At 44.2% G+C, this 16484-nt stretch overlaps 1 protein-coding gene across 1 annotated transcript in view; it reads right to left on the reverse strand.

Annotated features, from left to right (window-relative positions):
• Positions 1-16229, reverse strand: part of Kcnmb4 (potassium calcium-activated channel subfamily M regulatory beta subunit 4) — a 56282-nt gene extending 40053 nt beyond the window's left edge. Inside the window, exon 1 of the mRNA XM_006988982.4 lies at positions 15860-16229. Within this exon, the coding sequence (XP_006989044.1) occupies positions 15860-16195 (336 nt within the window). The 5' untranslated portion in view covers positions 16196-16229. The remainder of the gene's footprint in view (positions 1-15859) is intronic.
• Positions 16230-16484: the final 255 nt, after the last annotated feature.

Genomic DNA, 16484 nt, shown 5'->3' on the forward strand with positions numbered 1-16484 from the left:
CTGTGAGCATGCACACGTGCACACACCACCCTTAGGACTGGAGGCTCACGGAAGAAACGCAAATGAAATTATATGTCAGCTAAAAAAATTAAATTTTAGGACAAGGAGGTTCCAGGATGTGGAGGTCGAATACATGGCGTAGGAAATGAGTAAATGGCGTAGAAAATGTACAGGACAAGACGGACTAAGAACGGAAGCTATGATGAACTCAGGGGACTGCAGGCCGGCCAGGAGCAAGAGCGGTGCTCGACACAAGACAGTGTTTGCCGAAGCATGTTCAACAGAAAACTGGAACTGACTATCTAAAAGGTCTGCCTCTCCCATTGTGCCTGCCTCATGAAGGCTGGGAGTCTGCAGCTTTAACGGTCCTTCGACGCTGGAATAAAAGAGATGTTTTGGTTTGGGTTTTGTTATTAGTTTTTGAGTTTTTTGTTTGTTTGTTTTTGAGACAGGGTTTCTCCATGTAATAGGCTGTCCTGGAACTCACTTTGATAGACCATGCTGGCCTTGAACTTACAGAGATCCACAGGCCTCCTGGGTGCTGGGATTAAAGGCGGACGCCACCCCCGCCCGGCATGGAGTGATAGAGCTTTAAAACTGATCATCTGCAAGACTGACACTCAGTGATTTCCCTGGTCACTGAGAACTGGAGAGGATACAGAGAGCCTTCCTCCCTCCTCCTGGGAGCAGGCAGTATAGAGTGACCTGAGCACAGCCATCAAAACATTGATGACTTCAAAAGAGGATGAGCCATGGGGGGTGGGGGGGATGGGGGCAGGGCTTCCCAGGAGAGGTGCCTTTGGATTTGTGTCATCAAGGTTCAACAACGGGAATCTGCTCGTCAGAAAACGGGTTGGGAAGGTGACATTCCAAGAAGAAGTGTAATGTGCCAAGACTGCGTATGGATATTCCAGAAAGAATGAGTCACCGAATGTGCCTGACGGAGAGGGCCATGGGAGACGGCACTAGACAAGGCCCACATTTTCCGGGTACCCACCAAGGATGCTGCGAAGAAGAGTTCTCACTCCTGTCCAGAAGATTTCCACTCACCCACCAAGGACGCTGTGACTATGGCTGCTTTTCGGGAATTTGGCGTAATGACCATTTAACTTTTAGATTTGCGCAAACGGCTAACACTGGTGGCTATTAAAATTCAGGAAAGTTCAGAATGACATTCCACCTTCAAGAGAAAATAGTTCAGTTAGCCTCAGTGTTGGAAAATAAAAACACCCTGTCTTGGCTAAAAATAAATGCTCAATCTAAATGGTAGCTGGACCAAAACAAGAGACTCTCATCTGGATGACGTTCAATAGGGTTTAATAATAACAATCAGGCTAGGACATGTTAAAACTGGAGAAGCTTATGGTCATGAGTCCAAGTCCTTGAGGAAGGCCTGGGATGTGGTTCAGTTGGCAGGGTGTGAGCTCAGTATGCCCAAGTCCCTGGGTTCAAGCCCTAGGGAGACAGCAAGGACTCTTATGACCATATAGATGTATACACCATATAGATATCCATCTACCCACATATGTACATCCATTGAACAAGGAAAAAAAAACACAAAACTTTTAATGCTCATGCACACATTCAGACAGCCTCGCCGAGAGCACAGGGAATTACTGAATACCGCAAGGTACACAATTCAAGGTGTGCGTGGGTGGGTGCCTGTTCCATGGAACGTTATGATCACCCCCTTCTGCATGAAGGAGACTAGCAAGGCCTGGCCTCCTCCATCAGTCCCCTAGGATGAGGATGGATGGTGATGACGAAAAAGATTTTTGTTCCTATTTGTGGCAGAAGGCGTGTTCTCTATATATCCCATCCCATCCACACGCTTGCCGTGTGCAGCTGGCACCCTTCTCCTGAAAGGAGAAGGGGTGGGGTGCCTGTCTCCTCCTCGTTCCTAGACTGTGGAGGAGACAGCGGCGACGACAGAAATGGCTAAGTTAAGGTGTGACTTTTTTCCTGCTTGCATCGCTTCAGAACATTTGCCCTTGATATCAAAGCCCGGTTCCGTACAGAAACTCCAATTAACACAGCGGAGCGGCCACAGCAAGGTCTGTCTGTGGAGGGACTGAGACCTCCAGTCAACACAGAGAAGGCCCTGCCTGGCAGGTAAGCAAGTGAGACGTCAGAGCGCTCCCACGTCCAGGCTCTCTGGGTCTCTCCACTTGGACCCCAGACACCATGGAGCAGAGGTCACCATTGCCTTGTGTTCGGCCAGATTTCCTGACCCAGATTTTGTGAACCCAGTAAAGCCAATTTGATATTCCGGGATATTTGACAATAACTAATGAATCAGAAGACACAGTAAGGGCAAAAATAGGTGGCCAGACTTCAAGGAGGTTTTTTTGTTCGTTTGTTTCCTCTATCCCTGAACTTTTAGTAAAATGAAGCCTTATGCAATGAAAAGCATGCCTCCTCATGCTATCCCAGACTGAAATCTGCTTGCTGGTGGGCTGCTTATCTTTGAGAAAAGACCCCGAGGCAGAACAAGTAGCACCAACTGAACATATTCTGACTTTCCCCCGATGGAACAGGCAGACATCGACCAGAATGCCCCCACAGTCGAGAATGGCGGGCGCTTACAGGACTGCTGGACACACGTTCTGTGCTAACCTCAACCCTTTAGCTAAGACGACACTCAGAATGAATGAGAGGTCACAAAGTGAAGGAATGGAGTATGGTGTGGGTTTCTGTCATGGTAAGCCCAAGAGTCCACGAATGTTCCTGTGTTTTTACTTCTTTACCTCTTGGAAATATGGTTGCTGCCCACATAAGAGACGTACATACAGAGTGAGGAGTCACAGCCCACAGCTGCCCTATTCCAGTCTTTGGTCTCCTTATCCAGAGATGTAAGGACATTATGGTAGATGGCTCTCTAAGAAGACATCTCCTGCCCAAACAGAAAAAGAATAAACTACTTCTGCATCCCCTAGGAAATCACAGAAACTAAGGAGCGGATGGATTTTCCTGGAGCATCTGTATTCAATTTGTCTGTTTGGTTCTTGCAGAAGGCAGATTTTGGAGAACCACTGTATGGTCAAGTCAATCTGGGATGACTCCACTTTCATCCACTGTTTCAGACACCGTCTACTAGATCAAATCAACTTACCTCTGACAACTCTGGCTGTTTATCAGGGCAACACGCCTTTTCTCCATCTTCGTGGACTGAGAGCCCACAGAGATGGAGGTTTTACTGTCTGACTCAGGACCACATCTGTTCTGCTATGCTCTAATCGACAGGAACCTGAACCTCCTCAACCCCACATCACCTCACATTGTCTGTGCCGTCATGATGCTGTGCTGTCTGGGCCTAGAGAGCAGGAAGCACTGAGTGGCCTAGATTCCTGAGTAAAGGGAAAATGTGTCAAGAGGGTAGAAATCCAGGGGCCTGTCACCTCAGTGATGAGCTGGGATCTACTGGTCTCAGCAGTTTCTGGGTATTGCTCCCAAATCGGAGCTAATTGCTCTGCTGTTCATTCAAAGACATACGCACAAAGCTTGCTGGGTTCCTTTACAGGAATGATGAAACCTGTATCAGCATTGAGGCTTGCTACTCTGACCCATTTACTGATGAACCCATGACCCTGCCAGCTTCAGTGGCAGCAGAGCAGAAAAACCTGCTCCAGGCCACAGGGCAGGAAGCAACCTCAACTTTCCTATATGGTCCTGAACTTCCAACAGTGTAGATGCGCCAGAAGCATAGGCAGCCCCCATAGAGTCCTGGTGGTATGAAGTGAACCATTCCTTCCTTTGGCAAATGACAGTTTTCCTTTTGAGAACCCACTGGCTTGTTACTGGGTCACAGTAAGGTTTACATGCTTCAATATGGGCCATCAAAATGCTCTTCACTGGTTAGTAAGTAGACTATCTTACTAACACATAAAATAGAGATTTACAAGATTAAGGGAGGTATCTCTGAAGGCAAGTTCCAAAACCAAGTGGCTCTTTCTCTCAATGAACAATCTCTCCACACTCCTCCCTTCCTCAGCTCATCTTAATGTGCAATTGTTTATTTAAGCTTGTTTTTCTCGTATTAAAGGGGTACATGAAGTCTATAGTCAGTTTTGATGGATGAAAAAAAATTTTCCATGTTAAAAATTTAAATTGACATGAACACTCTAAGTCAAGTCTCATATCCTCTTGCCTATTTCTTCAGCTGATTAAAATAAATACCCCTCTTATTTATTGGCAAATAATGTACATTAGTAGATAAAAGAAAAAGGTAAAATGAAAACCACATATGATGGAAGGCATTTTAAATAGAAAATTAGTGGTGTGTGCATGAATATATAAAATGACAAGCATATATGCTATATTTTACAAATATAAAATATACGTTTTGTAACCTACTTTGGAGAAAAATACATCATTTTGATAATGATAATAAAACATCATTTTATGGGAAAATATTTCTTCATTAAATTTAATAATTTAATGCATAATATTTTACCATATAAAGTGTGTCTGTTAAAGCATGTATGTGTATATATATACAATATATATAAATATATACTTTTTATACCTAGTATACATATATTATGTATGTATGCATATATGTATATATAATTTTTTATGCGTGTAGGTGTTTTGCCTACATGCATGTCTGTGCACCACATGTGTGTGTGCCTGGTATCCAAAGAGGCATCAGATCCCCTGCAGTTGGAGTTCCCATATACGTGATGGGAATCGAACCTAAGTCCTGTGGAAGACCAGCCAGTGCTCTTCACTACTGACCAGTCTCTCCAGGCTCATGGTGATAGCTCATCTTGGTTGTCAAAGTAACTGCATCATGACCACTAAAGCCAAATCTGCTTGGTAGAGCTGCAGGGGGTTTTCTTAAGCAGATCATTTGAGGTGTGAAAGCCCCCACTGAGAGAGTGCTACACCTTCCAATGGCAGCCCACATAAAAGAACATGGGAGAAATGCCTTAAACTTATGAGTAAGAAAAAAAAGAACATGGGAGTAGGGAGGCTTTGCTTTTCTCCTGCTCGCCCTCATTCTCACTGGCAAGTTCATCTCCCCTGTTACTGTAGCCATTCCAAGGCAGCCTAAAACCCAGCAGCTCTCCAGGAATCCTCCCAGACTCCAGCACCAGATTGGGACTATTGAGACATCCTGTCTTGAGGACTGAACATCTACTGGAGCCTTGGCTTGTCTGTCTGGAGACAGCCATTGTTGGACTAGCTGGGCCACAGCCTGCAAACCACTCTAATAAACCATCTTTTAATATACATCCATTCTATCAGTTCTGTTCCTTTGGAGAACTCAGAGTCTTTGAGGGACTCCCAAACTTCCCTCTGGAGACTTCACAAGCTGGCCCTCCATTGCCTCTATGGCCCTTAGAATTCTTAATCTTCCATGCTCCAACCAAAGAGTCCATTAAGCTTTGAGTACTAATGGCTTTTCCAGCCCAAAGCTCCAAATTCTTCCATGATCCTCACATACTGATCAGCATCTCTGGACAATCCTGAGATTATGCAGAAATTTTCACTTGTCTGGTACAAGTAATCTTCATCGAGTTATCTATACACATGTCCACATTTTATTTCTATTGGAAAGATGGTCTTTTATTGCTAAGGGCTCTTGTTGACTTTTTTTTCCTCATTGACTTTTGAATCATTTTTCCTACAGAAGTATAACTATTCTCTAAAACTTGTCATTTTTCTTTAAACTTCACCAAATATTTTCAAAGTGTAAGTTTTTCCCTATTATACAATTAAATACAACAGCATAGTCTTTCATGATTTCTGTCTTTGATGTGTTTAGATGGGCTTTGCTCATCCTGAAAAATATCTAAATGTTTATACTTTGCTTATGATTTCACTATTTATAGTTCTGTAACTTTAAAACTATATTCCATTAAAATTGTAATTTAAATTAAATGCTTGGGTTTACTTATACAAAGAAATTTCCAAGTTAATTATGCATTTTAATTTACTATTATTGTGTGTACATAAGGTGTGAGGGGGATGTGTACATGCTACAAGTGCACATGTAAAGGTCAGAGGGCAACTTCTGGAAGCCATTTCTTGCCTTTTACTGAAGGATCCAGGGATTGAACTCGGATCAGCAGGAATGTGCAGGAAGAGCTTTAACCCACTGAGCCTCCTCACCAGCCCACAAGTAATTTTTACTTACAAAGTTGCTGTTTTAAATTTTTTTTTGCCAAAATAATAGGGAGATTTTTGGAATCATCTACTGAATAAATATCCTCCCAAATTATGCAAAACACTGAAATTTGCTAAACAAAATCATAATCCCTTGGTATGGAATGGCTTCATTAGAATGCAACTCACCTACCAAACTCTATTCATCCATTCAATGTGTTCAATTTAATGATTTTTGGTAGGTTCAGAGAGGCAACTATTACCACCATCAATTTAAGAACAATTTTTTTATTATGCCAAAAAGATACCTGTACCCGTTAACTATCATACTCAAATGTCTTATGCCTCTGCTAATTCACTCCAGTCTTCACAGTACAGAATTCAATATTGGGAACATTAATATTCGGCCTTTAATGGTTTGGTAGTTGGTTGTTTTTTATTGTTATTTGTTTGTCTGTTGGATTTTTTTTCCTTTGTTTTAGGTACCAAATTCATTTAATTTAAATAATGATGCAAATTCAAGAATTTCAGTGGATGTTCCAGTACAACTTACAGCAAGGGTGAAGCTAATTCCAATATGCATATGTTGCCATGGTGACCAGAGAGGGCCCTCTACATGGGGAAGCTTAACATCTCCTCATTGTGAGCTTGTCAAAGAGATACTCACTCCATGCCAGCTCCAGGGGCTCACATTGTGCACGAGTTGGTTTTGTGGCCACTGAATTCTTCGATGGACGTCACCTCTCACTCAGGTGCTGAGTCTTATTAAGTCTCAGAAGTGGGCGGCGTGTCTGTCTGTGACCAGCTTGTGTGGCTCCAGTGGTGATCGGCTCATACTATTTCCAAGGGTCACAAACACTCCCCGGCGGCGTTCAGCTCACTCTCTTGGTTGTCCTGGTCTGGTTTGGTGATACCCTGCAGAACGACCGGGCTACCTCATTGATTCTACACCTCCACTAGTTCTACCTCCTTGTGACATCCTGATAGGAAGCATTTGGCAAACTCCTTCAAAGCCACATCATCGTGGTCCATGCAGTAAGACACAGACCGAGACAGGGGAGCTCTAAGCCAATCTGGTGGGTGATGGCGTCCTCTCAGTCCTGTTGGTAGTTCTGGTTTGCCTGCCCGGGGATGCGGAGGTGGAGGGGGTGGGGCTCGACTATCACGGCAGAGGCTAGGAGAAGTGCTGTAGAGGCATTGGGTCCGTCTGAGGCCACTGCTTGGGGGTGGCAAAGGGCTGCTGGTTTTGAGTGGCCAGCGAGGGTGGTGAGTCAAGTGCCAGTTTCTGTTCATGCACTGTCGAAGCCAGAGAACATGGCACACTGTGACCAAGAACTTCGGTTGGCTTCTTAAACTTGGCATACTTTTGTGGTTCACTCAGTTCTTATGTAGAGTTATATCACTTCCCATTGTATAAATACAGCACATTGATCGATTCATCAGAGGATGAACGTTTGGTAGTTTTCACTTTGTTGCTATTATGAATTATGGTTCTAGTTGCTGTGATTACTCTAATATATATATATATATATATATATATATATATATATATATATATATATATATATATATTTCCACACTTTTACTTTTAACATCCTTGTGCTATTTTTGTTTCATTTTGTTTTGTTTTGTTTGTTTTTAGTGTGTTACTCCTAAAATCAGAACATATTTGATTTTGACATTTCTGGATTAACAATCCCTGTCTTTTAATTGGGGTAAATGGTCCATTTACATTTAATACATGTTCTTATACACATACATACATACCTATTTAGAAATTTTGTTCTACAGATTTACATTCCTTTTTCTCTCATTTGGACTATCTGTTATATACTGACTCTCTCTCTCTCTCTCTCTGTGTGTGTGTGTGTGTGTGTGTGTGTGTGTGTGTGTGTGTGTGTGTATGTGTGTGTGTGTGTGTGTGTGTGATGTGTGTGTTATGGTACATTGAATCCTGGGACTTGTCCATGCTTAGCAAGCAGCAAGCACTGAGCTACACAGCAACCCATAAATCTTTTTACTACACAAATCTTGAAGTTGAACACTTGGATGGAATCTAGGCTGAGACCAGAGAATGAGCATTTCTATCAAGTTCACAGATGGTGCCAATGCTGCTAGAATGCTGACCACACTCTGAAAAACAGCAGTTTGGAACATGAAACAGACGGTCCATGAGGAGATGGGTGAAGAGGTATTTAAAAGTTGAAGCAAAAGAGAACTGTGTCTGGGGCTAGAGAGACAGCTCAGCAGTTAAGAGAGCCTTCTGTTTTCCCCGGAGAAAGTAAAGGTTTCACAGTTCACGTGCCCCACTGCACTAAAGAGAAGAATCTAGACACTCTTTGCATGGGATTTGGTAACAGATAGCTCTGTAGGGACCTAATGTGGGCTGGATTCTGCAAACATATAAACAAATTTGAATTCATTTCCTGACAAAAAAGTAATAAAATATCAAATGTAATGATTTGCAGTTATAACACAGGTTATTTTTAAAGAATTGAAGAAGGTACTACTACAAATCAAAATTGCAATTTTTTTTGCACACTGCTAGAGAACGTCTAAGGCACAGCAGGAGAAACGGTTAGAAACATATGTAATATGAAACACCATTCTGTTCAGTGTTTTCCTGTGAGTAATTATGTTAATTGTAATATAAATGTGCTGTTGATCTAGGAACTCAGCTGATTATGCAGTTCTGCTAACAGCTGAAAATTTTTAAACCAAGGGGAAATAAAACTTGACATCTTCATTCATGAATGAGAGCAAAAAAACATTTTAAATAAATAAAAGGTGTCAAGATCTCACAAAAAAGTTTTACAGATCTGAGGTGTTTGTGACAAAAAAAAAAAAACACAACTCATTTCCCTTAAATTGCAAATAAAATTTAGCATCACAAATCTCCTGAATTTTAGTTTCTGGTTATTTTTGTAATATATGATTTTGGGAGAAGCTTCCAAATTGAGATTTTTATAAATAGTATCCACAAGTGGAGATTAGCGATCGAGCATGAAAAACAATCTCAGATACAGGGATCAGATCGTTTTCAAAGTGTATGGTGGGACACATCTTTAATTCTAGCCCTTGGAGGGTGGAGGATGGAGCATTTCTTATTTGAAACCAATCTGGTCTACAGGGCAGGTTCTAGGTCAGCCAGAGTTACCCGGTGAAACCTTGTCTCCAAAGAAGAACAGAACAATCAATACATTCTTTCATTTGAGGCAATGTCTTATTATGGCACTCAGGCTGGCCTCAAACCTGTCATCCTCCTGCCTCAGCCTCAGTAACCTCAGTGCTAGGAATCACAGGGGCTCACCACCATGTCTGGTGTGTTCAAACACATCCCTCGGCTTCTGGATGGGTTTTGCTGCTGAGACACACATTTAGAGACAAACAAACAGAACAACAGCAACAACAACACAATACATACATTCGCTGTCATTAAAATTCTAGATTCTGGGCAGAGACGTGGCTCAGTTAAGAGCATTGACTGCTGTTCCAGAGGACCTGGGTTCAGGTCCCAGAACACACACACAGTAGCTCCCAACTGTCTGTAACTCCAGTTCCAGGGGATCCAATGCCCTCCTCTGGCCTCCACAGGCACCCGGCATGCATACGGGCACACAGACGGACAGACAGACATGAATAGCACCTATACACATAAAATAAAAATAATTTTTTTGAAAAAGATTCTGGACTTTGGAATACTTCTGGTGGGGTAATATCTACGTTCTAGCCGAGTTCTACTTCTCCCTGGAGTTCAGGGAGAGGGCATTCCCTTGCCTTGGAAACCATCTACATCCGGAAGCTCATGGCACAGGTAGATTCAAGGCTCCTAGCCAATGCTCATTGTGTCTTTCTCAAGCTACATTATTCTGACTTCTCTACCTATGTTTCACTTTGAAAGACCCTAGCAATGATACCAGGACTATATATAGACTTCAAGATAATCTGCCAATAAAAATTAACTTATTTGCCGGGCGGTGGTGGCGCACGCCTTTAATCCCAGCACTCGGGAGGCAGAGGCAGGCGGATCTCTGTGAGTTCGAGGCCAGCCTGGGCTACCAAGTGAGTTCCAGGAAAGGCGCAAAGCTACACCGAGAAACCCTGTCTCAGAAAACCAAAAAAAAAAAAAATTAACTTATTATTATTATTATTATTATTATTATTATTATTATATGTATATGGGTGTCTTGCCTGCACTGATGTCTGGTGTACAGACAGACCAGAAGAGCGGGTTGAGTCCCCTAGAACTAGAGTGATCGATAATTGTGAACTGCCATGTGGGTGCCAGGAATCAAATCCAGGTCCTCTGGAAGAGCAGTCAACGCCCTCAACTAATGAGCCTTCTTTCCTGCCCCTAATCTCCCAGTTGTAACACTGCCGATTCCTTGTCTTAGTTCTTCCCCGCTGGCTAACACGACACACACGCACAGATTGTTGAGGCTGATCATGTGACCCTCCATGAGACAGTTTTCCTTCCATAGCATCCCAGTGACTACCAAGCCCTTCCGGGAAGTCAAGCATCTTTTCACTCATTTTTTCCTCACCAAGACATTTCCCCTGGCAAGCGTCTCCTTCTCCATGAAGCTTTCTACCTAACTTCCCCCCACAAACGTCCCTATCATCTATCTGCGCCTCCCTAAAGAACTTGGCATTTTTTTGATGGTTACTTACGTTCCATATGGCATCTGCCAGGCCAGCGGTTCTCAACCTGTGGGTCGTGCAACCCCTATGGGGTCAAGTATTGGATATTTACGCTACCATTTACAGAACAGCAGGAAAATTTGGAAGGGAGTCACCACACCATGAGGAACTGTATTAAAGGGCCGCAGCGTTCGGAAGATTGAGAACGCCTGGCTCAGGCCATCATCTTGGGGGCAGAAACTCAAAGGCTCATTTTCATCCGTGTGCCTGTCAGACGTGCGTGAAATGGAACCCTTGATTTTCACCCACATCTGTCTGTCTAAACCCTCCCACTTTTGAAAAGGCACCCCCACTTGCCAAAAAAAACTTTGGGGCCCTCTCCCATTCCTCTTGCCTTCATTAGCCATATCAGCTCAACGATAAATCTCACCACGGGTGCCCACTCACCTACGCCACCCCTCTCTTTTGCCTATTCTGGTTCCTCAAGCTCCCTGTGTCCACACTGGCCTCTTACTTCTCAGTCGGCACGAGTGAGCACGTGTGTGCATGCGCACACACACACACACACACACACACACACACGCAGACATGCACACACATTACTTTCAGCAGTCAGATGAATGGTTCGGATCTTTAAAAGTCATTTGATTATATTTGAGCTTTGCTCGGTGTCGAGGATTTACTTGACCACCATGTTTATAATACACCAAAAGCTAGCTTTTCAGGACTCCAATGCCACCTCCCTCTGCTCAATGCCTAGGTCTCCATGGCCCAATCCCACTCACTGTTGGACCCACTGTTCTTCAAACAGACCCAGTGGCCGCTCGGCCCAGGGTCTCTGCCTCTGCTATCTGTTCAGCATGTGGAAACAAATGTCCCTCCAGAAAGCTGTGGGTCTTGTTCCTCTCTGTCCTTTCAGTCTCTGGGTACCCAGTGAAGCCTCTGCAATGGGCATTTTATCATACCCACTTGCTGTGAGCATCTTGTACTTAACAAGGGCAGCTCCGGGTCTCTCCTATCACTAGCCATGCCCTCATCCTGCCAGAACTTTAAAAACATCTATCTATCAATACAGGAAATTCCACTGTAAATTTACCTATGCCCGTTTCCTGCACCACCAAAACGCAAACTCCGTGAGTGCGAGGAACTTTGATCTCTGTTCTGGTCTGGAACCTGGCAGTAGACATTGCACAGACTGTTATGTTAATGAGCAAGCTCATCTTTACATATCTTGAAGGTTTTGTGCCCTGTCCTTTGGCCACAATAGATTTTTGAGAAACCAGAAGCTCAACTGAATCAGTCTGTCTATCAATTTATCATCTATCTACCTACCTATCTATATACCTATATACCTACTTACCTATCACCTATCAACATATAATCATATATATTTAATGCATTATTTAATATCATCAAAGGAAAAAACCTCCAAAGGAAGCCGCTTCTCTGTGGACAAATAAAGACTAGAGGTGTTGGCACAACTCCATTTACATTGTCATTATGTGTCATTACGCAGGTCCGGTCTGATGGATTTCACCTTAGAGGAGAAAATACATCAAACTGAATACACAGGCCAAAGCTCAGGAATTTCCTCAGGAGCCATGGGGTGGGCCCTTCCATGTGCAGGGACAGGGAACATGAGTGTGGGTCTGAAGGTCCTTTGCTAAGGTGACTGGCAGCCACAGTGCGTTGATCCGTCTCCTACCCTCCTGGATGTTCTTCTAGCCCAAAGCCCTCCTACTCTATTTTCAATGTCAAAGCATCGGTTTCTTAGAAACAGACTTTATTCTTTGATTTTAGGGGTTTTTATTATCAAAGTGGGGAGGGGGGGCAAGCCCCTAAAACAAAAACTTAAACACAGAGCCTGTCTCGAATCACCCACTCTCATACCACACAGCAGAGGGCAATCCCTAAATTCATCTTTTCTTTGCCGGCCAAGGTAGGTAACTGCAAAAGCAAGTGTTTGTAATTGTGCACGTTCATTTCATTTAAACTAATCAATTTAAAATGAGCTTCCCACACTAATTTTAAATGACTCCCTTCCTGCCCTTGAGAATTTCTCTTAGTCCCGATTTTAATACCCGTTTCTATATTCAGTAGCATCCACATCTTTTATGTTGAAAACATGAACATTAATCACAGTGAACTTGTTTTGAAATCCGCTGCTTTCCCTGCAGGGCTTTTCATGAGCGCATTTCCCAAGACACTGATTTTCATCTCGTGGATATATATTAGAACCACTTGCATGGCTTGGAAAACTACATACTCAGGCCCCATGCAAGGCCAAATCAATGTGCCTGAAAACCGGACCTAAGCACAAGAATTTATTTTTAAAGCTCCCAAGTAATCCCACAGTGCAGCCACAGTCGAGGGCTTAGTACACACACCCCTGTGAGTCACAAAGAGACAGTGCAGTGTTGGGAACAGCAGCAAGAGGAAGCTAACTCCAAAACTCAAGACGATGCTACGGTTAATCCACATAGTGGGTCCTAATCCCAACCAAGTCCTTAGCTGACTCAATATCACGTGACTTAGACAAAGCGATTCCCTCAGAAAATAAGGAGTTGATGGGAAAACATAAATAAACGGAGCAGGACTTAGAGATATTTTAAAGAAATTATTAGTGGAAAGTCAGTCAGCATTTTCCTCAGCGGTCCACAGCTCAACAGGTTACGTATTTGTAACATCTGTTCCCTCCTGGTCCTTTGCTGTGATACCTTAAGGGAACTCCAGGGAAGAGTACTTGCTCTGTTTATATGAGAAGGCATTTCCCAACAGTTTCTGGTGATGGTTGGATTTGGAGAGAATGTCGGAAGTGGCTGGGACATGAAAGGAATAGATTGGGAAATTGAAAGTAAGGCAGCTAAGATATAGCTCTGTGTAGCCACTGTGCAATGGGACCAGAAGATAGGGACTGCCTATTTGCAAGGACACCGTAGAAACTAAATCTTAGTATGCACCTGACTCCACCATGGTATTTTGGCTACACCGAATTTTTCCATTATCCAATGCTTACAAAAATTTCCAAATCGAACACTTAATTGACAAAAAAGTGATGTTTGTTCTATAAATACTACACTACATCATAATTTGGACAAAGATGCATATTTGGCAGAGGAAACCTTGTCTAAATTGATGGAGAGGTCATTCATCACTTTCTGGACCATAAAATAATGTCGTTTTTTCAGTTCTGACAATTTTGTGAATAGTCTGTCTACCTTTTGTTTGATACCTCTTCAAAGCAACTATTGCCAAGCTCTTAACTGGTATGGGGGGGGGGAATGAGATTATTTACAAGTGGAGAGAAAGACTTTTAGTATTACATAAAACATTGCGATTGTTTCCAAGTGATTTAAGAATCAATGTCCTAATGGTTCCAATTTATTTGAGTTGCCAGATCCTGCCTGGAAATTGTGCAGTTGTCTTCTGTGGTAAATTCTAATTTGTCTATGCCAAAATTAGATATTAACCATCTACTAATATGTATGTATATGCCTATGTATAACTCACTATTGATTAAAGCACTATCTCAAGAGTAATTAGCAGGGCTTCAACAACTACGCCCACTCCTAAATGACAAACCTCAGAGCATCTTCCAAATCACTAAATTACTACTTGACACCTTTTAAAAATATTTATTTTATTTAATTCGGATTAAAAAAAGCGTTTTTCTAAAACCACTGGACTTCTTTTTAGATTACTAAGCACTAAGCAGATTAACTCACACCTGCCTTTGAGACCCTACCACTTGTCAAAGGGCTCAGACATTAGACTCTGTATTAGAAATGTTTATTTCTATATTTACTGCCCCCATATTATCTTCATTTTCAAGGCCAACCAATCTTCATGCATTACCAGGAGACTCTTCCAACGAGGAGTCAAATCATATTTTTAAAGAGTAATTACTTCCAACTTTCCAAATTAATGAGTTACTCTGGAGTTTCTCCACAAATCTAGTTTAAAATATTAATTCAGATTTCAGATTACTATATATCTTGTCACATTTAACAGAACGTGTTCCCGGTGTGCACGGGATTCATTTTCCTGGGCAGGATTTCCTGTCCGTCTTCAAGCGTAGCTCTCACCGAGTAAAAAGAGTCAGCAACTTAAATAAACATACACACCTTTAGTGGGAGGAAGAAGAAAAAAAAAAAAAAGCCCCAAAGCATCAAAGAACCCTCCCGCAGAAGCAGGCACGCAGCAAAGCTCGATTAGTTCATGGACTGAGGGCACTGCTTTTCATAAGCGCTTTTTTTCCCCCTGGGAACTTTTCTGAGTCTCCCTCTCTGCTCTCCAGAAGCTCCTCGCAAGTCCTAACCAGGTTTTATCTATTTTTTTCTCTCTCTCTCTCTCTTTTCTCTTTGCTTGTGACAACAAAGAAGTTGTCAGGAAAGGGCTGCTTGGTATATTTCACCGAGGACTTTCTATTTTCGGTAAGTTTACTGTTCTCCAACTGCTCCTGAGTCTCCCCCAAACACCCAGAGTAACGGTTAGGACCCCTCCCTCCCAACCCACCACACAAACAAATCAGAATTTCCCACTGGATTCCCGATTGCTGTTGATCCCCACCCCACCCCACTCCCCAAAATGCCCATCTTTAGACCTCAAGTTAAAAACCTCTGTTTAGAACTAAAAGGCAAAAGCCTAAGAATTTTCTAGGAGCGAAGAGATTCCCTTCAACCTCTCCAAAGGTCATGTCATTGGGAGTTCTTGAGGCCAGTTCACAAACACGGGCGCGGGTTGACCTTATGCTGTAGTAGCTGGGTCCCCCGCTAGCCCATGGCTATATTCAAAGGAAAAGTTAACTTTCTTTGCACCCTGAGTTTAGGCAAACCTGTGGGTGCTGCACCTGGGCTTGGAGGGAGCTCAGAAACCTAAGAAGAGCTAATAAGATCAGTGTTTGCAGAGAGACTCTGGGTACCACCGCCCCGCGGGCAAACGCACCCTGAGGACTGGAGCCCTGGAGCTCCACAGATGCGTGCAAGCAACTCATGCCTCCCATCTCCTTCTAGCAAGGCCAGTACACTCCGGATCTTCCCCTGGGGTCTAACCCGGGAGCTGGCCTCGAACCTGCACCGTTAGGTGGCGGGAGCTCCGGCGTCCTTACCTTGGGGTTGGTCAGGAGCTGGTGCTGATCGCTGTGTAGCAGCGCCCTGGAGTTGGACTCGGAGTTGTTCACGTATACCTGGACGCAGGGGTACTGCGAGGTGCCCCTGCAGTCGGTGCCACAGGTGAAGGTGCACTCGAACACCTCGCCGATCTGCTGCACCGACAGCACCGTGCAGTTGGCCGCCGTGGCTTGCAGATCCTGCAGCGCGGGACTGAGCCAGCAGAAGCCGAAGATGAAGAGCGACACGACGCCGGAGATGATGAGGAACAAGCCGAGCCGGATGCTCTTGTCTTCGGCTTCCGTGTACTCGTAAGCCACCCTGAGCTTCGCCATCGCCCCCCACTCTCCCCGGCTGGCGCGCTCCCCGCCCCCTCCCGCCCCCGGCGCGGAGCTCGACTGCCTCGGGCGGGAGGAGCCGCCGCCGCCGCCGCCACCACCGCCGCCGCCGCCGCCGCCGCCGCCGCGCGACAGCAGGGGAGTGGGCGGCGAGGGGGCGCGCGCGAGAACAAAGGGGCCGAGGCCGGCGACGCCCCCGGCGGCGGCGCTGCCCGAGGCCCGGCTCCCCGGTGCCACGGTCGCCTCAGAGCGTCCCGCACCCCGGGGCTCCCCGAGCCGGCCCCCG

This window comes from Peromyscus maniculatus, chromosome 18 (assembly GCF_049852395.1).
Source record: "Peromyscus maniculatus bairdii isolate BWxNUB_F1_BW_parent chromosome 18, HU_Pman_BW_mat_3.1, whole genome shotgun sequence".
NCBI lineage: Eukaryota > Metazoa > Chordata > Mammalia > Rodentia > Cricetidae > Peromyscus > Peromyscus maniculatus.